Raw genomic sequence first — 16483 nt, 5'->3', positions numbered from 1 at the left:
GTTACTAAATGCATTCGCAAAGATTAATTTACATTGTGCGCCGGCGCGCACCAGCACGGCGCATTGTCTCTGAGAGTAGGGATTCTTACTACCGGGCAAAACTTTTCTCTCTTTGTCGTGCATCCATCTCTTACAACATCCAGACACGAAGAGCATTTTTCGTACGGTATATGATAATAATATAATAGAATAAATTTTATAATGGATTTTTCTCAGCAATCTCTAGTTTTTGGTTATAATAGTAAATATTGTAGTTATTCTAAATGTTCTAACAAATATTTTATTAATGTTAAAAATTTCAATTTTAAGAATAAGTCTTTTTTCTGTTCCACTACACATTTTTCTACAGTTCTTTCTACTTTTATTAGTATTAATAATGTTCAAGTATCCAAAATTCCTAGTTCTAGTTTTTGCCCTTATTCTTTCAAATAATTCATATGGTAAATCTGTATCTTCCGTCTGTGTTAAAACTACAATTAGTAATAATAACGCTGAGAAGAATTCTTTGTTGTATAAGATGCATCGAAATACTATTTCTAAAATTTCAAAATTAAAAGCTTAAATTAAGATTAGAAAATATTTGTTCTGATTTAATTCTGGTTATATAGTATGTATACTTTAATGTTTTTTGTTTTTACCATTGATATATAATAAAGTTGATGTGAAATATTTAATTGTTTTGTTTTTATATATCTTTGAAAAAACCTAACCTATACACATTTGAAATTGAAAATTTTAAATGAAAGGTTTCCCGCCCTAAAAAAGGCACAGATAAACAAAATATGTAAGAAAAGGCAACACCGCATTCAAAATGGCAACATGGCTACATCCCGAAATCGTGCCCAGTTATGTTTCTCGTTTATAACATTGAGTTGGTACTTCTTAGGTTTTCTATGATTTTCCCCAGGGGTGGCCAAGTAAATAGGGACGATGGGACGTCTCTTATTTAGAGACATATTTAGCAAGAGCGTTTAAAGGAACTTCGGCATCGTCGAAAAGGCATGACCATTCTGCCTCGGGATGCAGACTGGAATGGAGTATTGGGGACTTGATGTTAGATTTAATAAATTGCTAATAGAAATTTCCTAAAATTTTCGAGTTGAGCTGGCAATATCACAGAACACCCAAGAAGTAACAACAATAACAAACAACATAAAAATAAATTTCTAATTCAAATTAGACAATAAACTTACAAAAACATTAAAATTAAGATCTCTGGAAGTGGAAGGAATAGATTGCCTAGAATTCAAATTAGACAATGAGTTTTCGAAAACATTAAACTTAAGATCCCTGGAAATGACAGGAATATGAGAATGAAAAAGTAATGGTGACAAAAGTTTTAGGTTTAAGGCGACGAATTTTTCTTGTTATAGAGAAATCTGATAGAGAGAAATGGTCTTCACAAACATGAGATGTTTTGATAGAAGGATTAATATTACAAATTGACAAGTTGAACGCCATACTAAATTTAATTTAGAATCAAAAGGTGGCTTAAAAAAAGATTTATTTTTAAAATTACGATTATGAACATTACTACAATATGTATTGAAACATAATATAATATATTTATAGAAACACATTTTGACACATTAACCAGGCAGAGATTGAGGCTGAGAACTCATAAAATTATAAAATAAAATCACAGAAAAATATCTAAGAAAAAAAATCTATATTTTAATAAAACTACCTAATTCCCATTGATCGAACCTTCCCAATCAAGTTGGAACCTAGAATACCCACTTTTAATAATATATATAATAAGATTAACATACCTAAACAAGTGCCGAGTCTATTCTGGTTAAAACAATGGTCCGGCAGACTGTTTAATCTAGAAAATAACATTAATATATTCAACAGATAAGAAAAAAGTATATTAATATATAAAGCATCTTATACAAATTTGAGGTTATTTTATTTCTAATATGATTGTAATGTGAAGTAAACATCTTAAGTAATAAATTGTTGAATTAAAAAGCATAGTATCCAAATATTTTATTTTATTATATTTTATTTCTAAAGAAATATAAGAAATACCTTGCCTAAAACAAAAATTTTAAACAATTTTATTCAGTAGCTCCATTCCATCCTCCCGGCACCATCGGATAGAAGTCCGCGCCATATTTAAATACTGCGTTGCTATTCGTCAAAAAATTAACGAACAAATCTAGTTAAATACATAGAAAACCTACATAGAAAACCTACATAGAAAACCCAAGAAGTACCAACCCAATGTTATAAACAAGAAACATTACTGGGCACGATCTCGGGATGCAGCGATGTTGCCATTTTGAAGGCGGTGTTGCCATTTCTTACAGACTACAGATATCTTTTTGTCCATCTGTCATTTTCTATTTAAAATTTATATTAAATGAGTATAGGTTAGGTTTTTCTGATATATATAAAAATAAAACAATTATATATTTTGTATAATTTTATTATATATTCCTGATAAAAACAAACGAATTAAAAAATATATATATTATATATAAATATAATATAAATTTTATAATAATATAATATAATCATCATATCACTTCGACACTCATCCAAACTAAAACTGTAATATAATAAATATAACTAATGTAACTGCTGTAGAAGTAACTTTTTCTATTTTGCAATAACTAAGCAGGAAGCATGAAACATATTGACTTTACGTTTTATAAAATAACAAACACAAACAATTAAATTACGTAAGTCGGTTATATAAAAAGTTTCTTACCAGAAATATATTTTCTTAAAGCAAAAACATCATCTGACCGTCTTCTATAACCTAAAATCTATCAAGTTATAGCGTCCATGACTCACTATTCTGAAATCTAGTAAATTATTTTCTCTAACTAAAGTCACTAGATATTCCCTGGTCATCTCGACAATTTTGGGGAATTTTTACTACCAATTTATAAAATCAAATATTATAAATCCCTAACGTATCCCGAGACAAAAAGGTCGTGCCTTTCCGGCGATTCCGAACGTCCTATTGCCCCTCCGTCCCTATTCGCTTGACCCCCCCTGGTTAAATAGCCATTACCAATTGTCATACCAACATTATAAACAACATATCAATTTTAGAAAACGAAAACTTCGGGAACATTCGGCTGTTTCCATTCCGTCTTATTCACTTGCCCTGCCCATGGGGAATATTTAGTGTTTTTAGTTATAAACTAGCTGTACCCGTGACTTCGTCCGGTATAAAAATAAGCCGTTCTGTTTCGATTTTGGCATTTTTTGAAAATATTCTATTTTTTTTAGCCTTCTGAAAAAAAAGATATAAAATTATATAAATTTTTGATAAAAATTTCAATGAAAAACGTCAAAAATTAGTATTGTTCAAGTTTAAAATTAATTTTTCTCTAAGAATTTGAACATATTTGCCACACAGGGACTTTTAAACATAGTCTGCCAAGCAGAAACCTTAAACACAGCCTGCCGTGTACCTTTAAACATAGCCTGCCAGCCAGGGACATCAATATTATTAAATAAATGTGTTCATACCTTACAGAATTTCCATATCAGGCCTGGTTAGCAATTGTTCATGCGCTGCTACTGCAGTTCCTCGTCCGCCAATCATTTTGAGTGCGTACTCCTCATTAGGTAAACAATATGTTACTTTGAAGGGTCCGTGAAACTTTGCTTTCAACTTCCCTCCATTCGATAGCTGACTATTTTCAATAACAACTTCATCACCAACAACGTATGGTATTACTGGCACTTTTTTCTTATTAAATTTTATAATTGTTTTACTAGTCACTTCACAGAAGCGACTATGAGTTTGTTGTCTAAGTACTTGAGCGTCCACATCTCTGGTCTGTACGTAGTTCGATTGTTTTTATTTCTTTAATAACCCACTCGTCCTGACAAATTTAAGTATTTTTTTATTCAAGATTTGAACACACAAAAGAAACATACATAGTTTTCAAACACATTACATTAAAATCATTTAAGCTGCTGTTAACAATACCCAACATTTTAAGAGCTCTATTACTTATAATTTCAATATGCTCTTTGAAAGTAATTTGATTATCATAATGTATTCCAAGATAGTCGCAGAAGAATAACCTTTGCAAAATTCATGTTGATTCTCATTTATAATATTTTTGAACAATGGTATAATATATTTGGAAAAGATTTTTTCCAACAATTTTGCAATACAAGACTTTTTTGACACAGGCCTATAATTTAATACAAGTAAGTTCTTAAAAATAGGTTGACCAAATGATTGTTTCCATTCATTAGGGAATAAAGCAGAACGTAAAGACATGTCAATACGTCACAGGGGCTTATTATTATGAAAATAATACACACGGAGATGATTTTATCCCTAGTACAGACTTCTTTAAGAGACGTGGCTTTGTTTACTAAGAATTCGTTGGTTTGGAACTGGTATCTGATTGGTTGTATGAAGTATATTGTTAGATAGTCTTCTGGTGTGACATGTAAACATTTGGAAAGTATATTTTTGGTTCAAATAAACACTTTGATTCCTTGGTAGCAATTCTTAATATATTTATCAGTAATATTTCGTCAGTGGAATATCATAATATCGTCTGTAAAAGGAAATTTTATGAGAATAGGAGCTTTTAGAAACATTGACCTTGTCTGATCCGAATTATTTTTTGAATTTTAGATAATTTTGTGTAACCTTGGAAGTTATTCTTTCGAATAAAGTAACATAAATGACGATTCTTTGAAATAATTTCACTGAGTTCAAAAATATCTATATTACTTTTACAATTTATCAAAATCATGACGGTGTTCTGACCAAATATTTATTGAAATACTACTAAATGTGGTCTCTTTAGCCAGGTGCCAGGTTATTGACTTTCTTCAGTCTTTCAAATTTTGTGTTAATTAAATCCAGATCTGATTGATCTACGCTACCAGTGACAAATTTATTTGTGGAACCAAGAACAAAGATTAAAACTTTTTCTATTTTGTGACAATACTTCAAATGAACTTCTTAAATTTTGGAGAGCGTGGTCATGAAGCAAATTTAAACGTTGTGAACTGGTATTAGCAGGGGAATTATCAGAATGCTGTGGATAGTCGAAGTGTTAAATTGTGAAAGAATCTTATTATTTTAATTTATTTGCCTTTATTGTGTGGTTTCATCGGACACATCTTCCTGATGCCATCAAAAATAAATGTAAGAACCATAGCGGTCACAATCACTTTGATGGTCATATGAAGGTTGATTGTCGTATGCTTTAGGACGCCATTACTTACCGCACAAGTAGTACGTTACTCAGTAAAACGTGTCCCTTAGTACTCGTAGTAATATCACATGTTATTAATGTTAAATACGACCATCGGGAAAAAATAATATAACTTCATTTTTATTATTTTTTTCATTTATTTTTAATATAATTATTTAATTTTCTAAAGGTGGATGAAATATTTCGATCTTGTATTTAACGAGGTTACCCTGTCTGAAGCTCTTAACCAACATCCCAGGGGCACTCTGTAGATTGCTCACGTCATCTTCGGTGGTCCATCTTTTCGAACAAATTCCTCTAAAACGGATCGTCCTGTTCGTAGAATCCATGAATTTCAACTCATGATTATACGTAACATCAGTGTTAATGATCGAGTAAACGCCAAACCAATAACGACTTCGTTCCTTTATTACGCTAAGTACGAACAGGAATCCCTCGAACTTCAGCGGCTGGTGCCAAGTATTGGCACCCCAATTGAAACCCCTTAGATAACAACAGTTTGGAATATCATATATGAAATAATGATTGTCTCTAAAGTGATCCTCCATCGTGTTGTACACTCCTGACCATGTGCACCCATATTCAGCAAATGGACATGGCATATATTCATAAACGCATTTACCCTCGTGTGACACCACGTCCACTCCCTTTGACGCGAAGTCGCAACCGTAGTCTGCGTTTCGACAGGGGAAGACGAGTTTGTTGCATATCCTTTCCAGGTTCAAGTTCCTGTAATCGCTCTTTTGGCCTCTACATTCAGGACACTGGTTCATGCGTCGAAAGCAGGAGTTGCAGCAGCTGTGGCCGTTAAGGCACATCTGTATTGGCGGTTTCATGTAGTCGAAACATACGACACACTTGAATTCGCTGATTAAATCGTACATTATTTTGACAGACATTATAATAGTTGGTTGGTTGCTTTAAACGACGCACTTCACAGAAGGTTTGATGAATTACACCTATTTCATTTGATGCAATATAATATTTATTTGTGTGCACTAACATATAGGTAAAAGAAAACATTTAATAAATAATATGGATTAGGGGTTTTAATTAAAAAGTATACCTGGGATTATTTCTTAAGATTATTCTTAAGTTTTCTTAATTTTGATAAAATTTTATTACAATAGATTTTAATTTTTAGCTTGTTTACACTATTTTTTTTTTCAACTGCTATTGGTTATCTTTATTATGTACTCATATACACGCTTGAAGATAATGGGTCGATGTTTTCTTGATTTCGTTTTGTCTAACATTATTAAGACAAAAATGACGAAGAATATAATCACAATAAATGAAATCTAAAAATATTGCAAATATATATATTTGCAGAAAATAGAGCAACTTATATGCATAGCTCTGTATATGCAAATCTAATATATTTTCTACATAAGTGAAGATACTGTATACAAACATATCGGTGCATATTTCTTGTATTAACAATAATTGTGTTAGGTACAAATCAAAAAACTAAATATCCGACTGAAAAAAAGAAGAGAAACTTTTTACTAAATGTTACAAATCCACACTAATTTTATAAAATCATTTTTCAACAAGAAACGAAACCAAAATAAACAGATATTCAAAACCTATAAACAAAATTAAGGATAGAATTGATCTAGGAAATGATATATTTTTAAAATTTTGCATAAACTACTTCATAAATAGCAAATTTTATCAACCAGTTTACAAGTTTTATAAACATTTTAATTCACCACATACATTCATACTTTCCAGAAATAAAAACAATACAAAAAACAATAAAAAATATATGTCGTGGTTCTCACAGGAGTTAAAAGATATGAGAGAGCATCTGCACTTTCTCAACGAACTGTTATAATAATAAATTGAAGACGCCAGAATTGAAAGTAGTATTTCAAGAATATAGATCGAAGTATAGACAAACTATAATAAAAACAATTAGCCCACTCAATATTCATTCGACAAGCTAGTAATAAAGCAAAAGCTTCATAGGATATCGATAACGCTCAAAGAAATTCAAACTTAACTACTCTCCATCCCGATATATAACCTGATGAGTTTAATAATTTCTTTGCAAACATAGCAAATCAAATTTTGAGTTCACAGCCAAAACCTCGTCAAACTGTGTCTGAATATCTAAATAATGCGGTCATAACCACCGGACGTTTCAACTTCACTGAAGTAACTGTTATTGAAGTAAGGGAAGCATTTGACAAAACAAAGAATAAAAAAATAGAGGCATATACAACATCAGTGTCTCTCTGTTAAAACATATCAAAAACTTAATAATATCGCCTGTGAGTAAATTATTTAATTTTTAATTAAGTTATTGCAGGTTTTAAGAAAGGAGATTCAACACTATTGAAGGAATATCATCAGAACTTCCAGAAATATAGTATTTCCTGAATAAAATGGAATGAGGTGAGAGGCCATTGCTTAAAAAGAAGATGATTGACTCCTTTTTTTAAGTAGTACAGTTACTATTAATATTACTGTTGTTATGACCCAAAAAGAGTAATGAACCTTTTGTAGACGGATGTCTTCTAGGTCTGCGGGGATGTGTCAATACGTCACAGGGGCTTATTATGAAAATAATACACACAGGGATGATTTTAGCTCCAGTGCAGACTTCTTTAAGAGACGTATCTTCGTTTACTGAGACTTCGTTGGCTTGGAACTGGTATATGATTGGATGTATGACGTATATTGTTAGATAGTGTTCTGGTGTGACATGTGAACATTTGGAAAGTATATTTTTGGTTCAAATAAACACTTTGATTCCTTGCTAGCAATTCTTAATATATTTATCATTAGAGTAATATTTCGTCGGTGGAATATCATAATATCGTCTGTAGAAGAAAATAAAAGAATTTGAGATAATATATAATAGGAACTTTTAGGATTATTGAAATTGTATGATCCGAAATTTTTTTTGAATTTTCGATAATTTTGTGTGAACTTGGAAGTTGTTCTCTCAAATAAAGTAACATCAATAACGATGCTTTAAAATAATTTCATTGTGTTCAAAAATATCAATCTTTTACAATTCAACAAAACCGTGACAGTATTCTGACCAAATATTTTTTGAAATATTTCTATTAAACATCTGAACAATTTTGTTGTATCAACAAACATAGCAAATTAAATTTTGAGTTCCCAGCCAATACCTCGTCAAACTGTGTTGAATATCTAAAAAATGCGGTCAAAACCACCGGACGTTTCAACTTCACTGAAGTAACAGTTATTGAAGTAAGTGAAGCATTTGACAAAACAAAGAATAAAAAGAGTAGAGACATATACAACATCAGTGTCTCACTGTTAAAACATATCAAAAACTTAATAATATCGCCTGTGAGCAAATTATTTGATTATTGTATCAAGGAAAACATATACCCGGAGTAATTATAGACCTATATCGTTGATACCTGCTTTATCCAGAATTTTTGAACAACTTCTAAGATCACAATATTTTGGAAATAATAGTCTGTTCATAAAAAACCAATATGGATTTAGGGTTGGCAAAAGTATCACCAAAGCCTGTACAAATCTTATTGATCAACATTCGAGGAAGTAAAACAACAGTTACAAATGGAGTACCCCAAGGGTCAATCCTGGGCCCACTGCTCTTCCTGATTTATATCAATGATATACCAATTCCAGATGAAAATGAGTTAATTCTATTTGCTGATGACATATCTATATCGTGCCAAAGTGATTCACTAGTCAGCTTGCACTTGAAGATGTCCAGAAATGTTGAAATCGTAAAAGATTGGATTCTTGCCAATTCTTTGAGTTTAAATGAAAACAAAACTGAAAATATAATATTCTCAATACGACAAGATTCAAATGATGTTAAATCAACAAAATTTATTGACTGTAAGTTGACATTTGCGGATCATATCGAATATGTAGCAAATAAATTAATAGAAAACATATTTCTACTCAATCAACTTAAATGCAATGTAGATCTGAAGGTACAATAGTTTGCATATTTCTAGTTTATACACTCCAATATTGCGTTTGGAATACTTGTCTGGGGTCACTCAAGTCATGCAGACCGACTGTTTTTCCTTCAGAGAAGGGCATTAAGAATACTAGCAGGATTACATTATAGGGCAGATGCTAAACAAGCATTTATTGATCTCGTATCTTCCTCAGATTAGTCTTGCTCCACAAGGTTGAAAATAAATATTGGTACAGTGTATATAAACTGTAAATAGTGTAATTATTGATTAATAGAGTTTTAGTTTCGAAAACTGTTATAGTATTTATACGTTTACATGATAGAATGTGACTGGGTTACATCATGTCAAAATATCACAAAGTTATATGTTATATAATGTATTATATATTAATTTTACATGATAAAATTTTAATTAATATAAATGTATCATGAATTCATTATTATTACAGTAAATTTGGAACTAGATTTTAGAGCTACAGCTTATGACTCCGCGTTTCAATCATGGCAGAGCGACCAGCATAAGCAACAGGTTACACAAAACTATGTTGGTAGACTTTTTCTGAGGTAATAAGCAAACCCACATGAAAATATTTTGGCTAACTTAATATTTACTCAAAATATTTATTAAACTAGCTGTACCCGCGACTGTTTCGATTTTAGCATATACGTCAACTAAGTATTGATAAATTAATTGCGGCTCAGGTGGCAGTTAAATAGAGTTCAAGCGTACTTTTCCAGATGAACAACAAATGCCTTTTGACTCATCTTTCCACCTTAACGCTTTACAGTAGTTGCAACATACATTCATAGAGCTTATCTCAAATGCAGCAGAATAATTTATTTGGGCATCATAATTGAACCCACTGTTATGCTTTTCTCGCCATGCCATATTATGTCTATTAGTGCTTCTTATTTGGTCATTATTTAATCGTTGTCGTCGGTTTGCTTTAGTTTTAATATCCCGTAGAGCACGAGTCGTTGGTCTAGCACTAGCCCAGACGCGTTTCTCGATCAAAATTCGTTTCTGATTGACGAATGATACTCACACTTTCACGTAGCTGAGATAAGCATTCGATTCGGTGTCTGAAATGACAAAACAGATGGAATTTTTCTGTTCGGGTAGTACTTGACTTAGAAATTTTAGTTCAGTTTTGGTAGTTGAAGAAACATCAGTTTCAAGCAGAGAAACAAATTAGTCTTATTTTAGTCATCAGACAAAGTGTAATATGTTATAAACTTTTAAAGGTAAGTTTTTTATTCAATTTTAGTTTTTGTGTTGCTGTATTATTGTTTCGTATGTGTTATATATATTTGTTAATTTCATATTTTTGTGTCCTTGGTTTTCTATTGGAAGCGTCTGGATGGATTTGTATTCCGTGTTCATTGTTTGTTGTTAGTTTTTCTTCCCGTGAAATTATGAATAAAGATTGATTTATTTGAAGAATGTATTATGTTCATTTCAAATCGACTTTAGTGTATTCAAAATAAATATGATAGTTCGTTTTTTTTTATTTTTTTTATTAAATACATATATAGTTTTTTTGTTCATATTATTGGTTCACCTAAAATATTAATATTCTTGAATTATTTCTATTATTTTTTCGTGTTGTTACATAACTTGAGCTATTTTGTATTATGTAGTTAAATTATAAAACTTTATAAAATTGGAAAATCAAGTGACACATAATTTTAATATGAAATTTAAAATCAAAGAAGCATGTACGATTATATATTATAGTATATTAATATACAATATTAACAAAAGCAATATTAATTTTAGAAAATGCCAAAAACGCGTAGATTTGCTTCTTGGTCTAAGAAAAAAGTCAAAAGTTTACATTTACTTGAACTAAGAAACAAGAAATTGAACAAAATAGGATCATATATTGTGGATAATCCTTTAAAACGAGATGAAAAGTATAACGAATCTACCCAATGTTCACAATTTATTTTAAATGAGATATTAGATCAATTCAAGATTACTAAAAAAGAACAATTTAAATAAATGAAAAAGCAATTGTCAATTTAACAACCCATATTATTATTAATAAATGCACCGACTTACTGCTTCTAATTTTGGAGATATTAAAAAAAGAATCTTGTATCAATATAGTTTAAAAAATTAATAATTTTTCTACAGAAGCTACGAATTACAGGAAAATTAATGATTCGGTAGCAATAAAAAAATTTGAAGAAGAATGCAATAAAACTGTAAAGCATGCTGGTTTTTTTGTAGATGTTCTTCATAAATTATATTGTGTATTTTTATAATTAAATTTTTATATTTTCAGGAATTATTTCTGAAGACGAAATTGTGGAAGTCAAGTGTTCTTATGAGACGATTATAATATAGAACTTATAGAATATTACTTTCAGATATAAGATCAATTAAATATTATTGGAGCTAATCTATGCTATTTTATTGTATATTCAGGTCCAAAAAATAAACTTCTCGTTGAAGTAATTCATAAACACGAATTTTTGGAATAACAAAATGATTTCGAAATTAGAAAGATTCTATTTTAATTGTCTAGGACAAGAGATACTATTAAATAGAAGAGGGTGAAATTTAAAATGTTTTGATCCACCCTACATTAGAGAAGCGCAGAAAAAGAGGTCAAAAAAATGCCAATTTAATAAAATATTAATTTTTAAAATAATTTGTTTCACTACGTTAAATTCCTATAAATTCCATTCAAATTACAAAGTTTACGCATTAGGTTACAGTAATTATACATAAAAAAATATTGTATATAAAAAGTGTTTTGATTTTAATTTATCAGATAATGAAATTTGTATTGTATTATATTATATTGAACAATAAGCCGAATTTCCTGTTTAGATTTCCGGGTTAAAAATTTACTATTTTAATAATTTGATAACTATTTAAATAATGAGTTTAAAATATATATTTACATCACATAAATTTTGAAAAAAATATATATTATTTTTTAATTTCTTACATGTGACCACTTTGTAATTCTGAAATTAGTAGTATTATGAATCAAAGAGTTTTTAAATTTTATTGCTATAATAACTGGTATAAAAATGTACAAATTTTCCTGAATACGTCTAGTCAATAGGGTACACACCCTTCCTATGCCACAATCACTTATACTTACAGATTTCTATGATTATTCGGTTTACGTTTGAAATTTTATTATTTTGCCAATTTGGAGCAAACGCAATATTTGTCTCAGAAAATTGTCACTGTACAGTCTTGTTAAATATTTAAGCTTTGACATGACATATTTCATGTGTTTACCAAAATATTCTTTATTTTTTGAGTTATTTGCTGTTTGACCATCAATAACTTTGTTATTAAATAATATTACGACTTTAAAACTATATCTTGTCAAAGATCAAACATTTGTTAATCCACACCCAAAATTAGAAATAGATTGATTGCGTAGTTTTTTAAATTTGATCCAAGTCGTCGGCGGCGTTTGTATAGGGAATTTAACAAAGAGAGACTCCGCAACAGACAACGTTACTAACTAAATAAAATAACCTATAAATAATTTATCAATTTCAATGCAAATCTGAATACTGAACACAAATGTACTTAATTTATAATTATTTATAATTATTACTTAAAGGTAAAAAAGAAAAGTAGTAAAAATGTAACAAAATATTTTGAATTAAGATAAGATAAGAAGAACGGATCGGTGAAATTATAAAAGATACCTATCAATCAAATCAAACTATCAATAAATCGTTGGTGGGACAAGTGGTGAGAGGCGCCCGACGTGACGGCCCAGTGGTGGCATGCGCGTAGTACTGGACAGTACTTGGACATTGCAACATTACTTTATTTTTCTAAAATAAAAGAACAAACAGATAGAGACAGAGAGACGAAAATTGTAAAAAATGTTATTTTGGTGTATGTACCGTATTTATATTCATATGCATGTGGTAAAAAACGGTTATTTCAATATTATAAACAGACACACCAATTTTATTTATATGTATAGATGTATAGATAAAGTTTGCTATTTTATGGCAATGAATAAAGTGCCCATTTTCGAAAATATTAAACTTTGAATCGTCCAAAACCCTAGTTAAAATTAATTAAATATATATTGCAATTTAATTTTTAGATATTTTAATTTTAAATAAATTACATACACGTATTTATTAGACTGGTCGTTAAAAATTAAATTTCTTGCGATGCCCCCAAAAAATGTTGAGAAAATACTAGGAACTTAATCAATATAATCCAAGTCCATTTTTTATTAATTTTTTTGTTGTGAATTTTTTTATTGAAGATTTTAGAACCCAAATAATAAATAAAAACTCAAAAACAAAATATATTTTTTTCAGTTGATGTGGCTTATTAAATATAAAACAAAAGATATTCAAATTGATATTTTTAATTTAAAATTGTAATAATAACGATGTTCCATCCATGTCAATAATTTTTAAATTTCAAAAGAATATATGCATGTAATTATAATTGAATAAGATATTTTCAAAAGAAGAAATGATTTTACAAAAAAATTAACTGAGATTCTTTTGAAGCACGTGTTGTTATTAAAAAAATCTAGTTATTTCACTACAATGTCAATTTTTATCAAGTATATAATAATCGATTTATAAAATATAAATAAATGTTTTGTAATCCAATTCCATAATAAATTAATTCCAATAACAGGACATAATTTTTTAGGCATTTTATTACGTACTCAAATATCATACTGGAAGTTTAAATTTGCACTACCTGTATTAAATTGCATATGGATTATCGTTACGAAATAATCTTTTTTCTGTGATATTTAAACAATTATTAAAAATAACACTACAATCCAATATGAATTAAAGTCCAGGTAAAATAATTTATTATTATTTAAGAAAACATTATACATTTGATCATCACACCCCAAATGCAAGTGTTAATCACATTCGTCGTACCTGAACAACTTCATATAAAAATCCAGTTCACCCGAATATAATCACAAACTTAAACACAATGGAAGACAAGAGGTGGACTTTCACTAGGGACCAAATCAAGAACACGGCAGCTCAAAAATCTGGCTACGACCAGAATAAGGAGACATTCATCAGGCAAAAAGCCGCATCTGTAATCTATGAGATGGGCACGAATTTGCGACTCAGTTCGATAACGATTAATACTGCCATAGTTTACATGCACCGTTTCTACATGTTCCATCCAATGAACCTGTTCCGATGGCACGAAGTCGCACCCGCTGCCGTATATTTGGCAGCCAAAACCGAAGAAAATCACAGAAGAATGAAATGCGTGATCAAGGCTTTGAACCATGTGCGCCATGTGATTATACCGCCCGATAGTACGCATTTTGCTAATCAGTGCAAGGATTTGCTGTTGACGGAGACTGTGCTGTTACAAACACTTGGATTTGATCTGATGGTCGAACATCCTCACATGCACGTTGTCACAGCGTGCTACGCGATGAAAGTGCCAAAACATGTGGCGCATGCTGCATTTATTTTGGCTACCAAGAGTCTCCAATTGACTACTTTTTGTCTGGAGTATCAACCAAAGTTCGTCGCTTGTGTCTGTATAAATGTGGCCTGTTATTGGTTAAATTATCAACTACCAACTCCTTCTAATGGTCTCCCTTGGTATTCACTATTAGATGACACTATTCAGGCTGAAGAACTGGTTGCCAGGACCAAGGATTTTAGACTTCTGGCCGAAAACCACAAAGACTGCACCAAACCGAGAGGTTACATTAAGAAACAAGTGAACTTGTCTTGGATTGCAAAAAGGTATCTTCCAAAGACATGACATTTAGTATATCGGAAACGAATGAAAAAATTTTAACAGATACATTAAGTAAGCACCGCACCAATAGTTCCCAATCTGAAGCCGCTAGCGTACCACAAGAATTGATATCAGTACAAGAGAATCTAATTGAAGTAGATGTCGGTATCCAAGAAGCTAATACAATACAAGATGTAACAACGGAAGAAGCAATGAATTCTATGTTGGAGTGCGACTTGATTAATAAGGATAAATTTATATCGGGCTTAGAAGTTCCTGAAGGGGCTCATGATAATGTGCTGGCAAGGATGAATACGTCTGAGCAACCTAATCAGATCCTACAAAGAGATATTTACGTGTTGCCCCAGGACAATCAATACACAAGTATAATAGAAACAGCTTCATCTGTTAGCTTACTTCCTGACTCCGAGGATTATACAAGTAATAATGTAAATCCTATGTCCCAGGACAATCAATACACAAGTATAGCAGAAGCATCTTCGCCTGAGAGCTTCCTTCCTAGCTGTGACGATTATACAAGTAATATTGTAAATCCTATGTCTGTAATACCACATTCAAGTAATATGGTAAGTCCCATTTCTGTAATACCACAAGTAGGGCATATTAAATCAGAAGGACTGTTTTCACCGGATATTGAAGAATCCGTTATTATCAAGCCTTTATGTGGGTTCAATCCTGATGAATTAGTTCCAAACGCTGGACTGAATATGGGACAAATAAAAAGAAAGAGGAACATGTTATCTCCTGGTGATGATGATATCACTGCAAAATTCAGAAAGCAGCAATCATCTCAGGAAGATCAATACATAAATATGGACGCACCATTTCAGGACCTTACCTCTAATCTAATGACAATTAATGACAGTTGTACAGACAACATTGTAGCTCCTGCTTCAGAAATACCTCAACAAGAATGTGTTAAGTCAAAAGGAATGTTTTCACCAGATATTGAAGAATCCGAGATTGACAAACCTGAAGGTGGATTAGTATCGACTCCGAATATGCCGGAACAATATTATTTTTCAAAAATGTTTTCTCCTGATGTATATCGGCCTCCACCAACTCTTCCAGATAGAATTTTTCCAAGCCCTAAAGACTCTAGTAGAGCAATCAACCAAGAAACAAGTATAAGAGTAAGCATACCGCTAGCTAAAATTGACATAAATCCCATATTGAGATATTTCAATGAACCTCAAAGAGAGAAAATAAAGAATTTAATCGAGGAGGTGGAGGACAATACTGAAATGAATTATGACAGTGATATGGATATTGTGTTTTAAATACATATAATTTAATTGGTTGGTAAATAAATTATTGTTATGTTGTACTGTACTTGTTTGTACCCCTAAAGTTATGCGAATAAAGATGTTAAGAAAAATGTGGTATTTTATTTTTTCACTCAAAACATATAAGTGCATGTTATGTACGTATCACTGAATTTTTTCATTTTAAAACTAGTTCAGAAAGTTCTGAATAACAGGATTTTAAAAATGATGCTAATAACAAAATTATCAACAGTGTGAACAATATAGAATTCGGTGGTTTGGAGGAATGTCA

The 16483-nt window shown here is 30.6% G+C and overlaps 2 protein-coding genes across 2 annotated transcripts; one reads left to right on the top strand and one right to left on the bottom strand.

The window, feature by feature from the left end:
- Positions 1–5368: 5368 nt before the first annotated feature.
- On the bottom strand, positions 5369–6097 carry LOC109606331 (E3 ubiquitin-protein ligase Siah1-like). Its single transcript, XM_049969091.1, has one exon. The coding sequence runs from the start codon at positions 6095–6097 to the stop codon at positions 5369–5371; it is 729 nt and encodes a 242-aa protein (XP_049825048.1).
- Positions 6098–14128: 8031 nt separating this feature from the next.
- On the top strand, positions 14129–14929 carry LOC109606332 (cyclin-T1-like). The gene has a single exon (XM_020022890.2). The coding sequence runs from the start codon at positions 14129–14131 to the stop codon at positions 14927–14929; it is 801 nt and encodes a 266-aa protein (XP_019878449.2).
- Positions 14930–16483: the final 1554 nt, after the last annotated feature.

This window comes from Aethina tumida, chromosome 6, assembly GCF_024364675.1.
Source record: "Aethina tumida isolate Nest 87 chromosome 6, icAetTumi1.1, whole genome shotgun sequence".
Classification (NCBI taxonomy): domain Eukaryota; kingdom Metazoa; phylum Arthropoda; class Insecta; order Coleoptera; family Nitidulidae; genus Aethina; species Aethina tumida.
This window is presented reverse-complemented; position numbering and strand designations above follow the sequence as displayed.

Excerpts from the sequence above, each read along its gene's own strand:
- LOC109606331 (XM_049969091.1), bottom strand. The coding sequence starts at position 6,097 with ATGTACGATTTAATCAGCGAATTCAAGTGTGTCGTATGTTTCGACTAC.
- LOC109606332 (XM_020022890.2), top strand. The coding sequence starts at position 14,129 with ATGGAAGACAAGAGGTGGACTTTCACTAGGGACCAAATCAAGAACACG.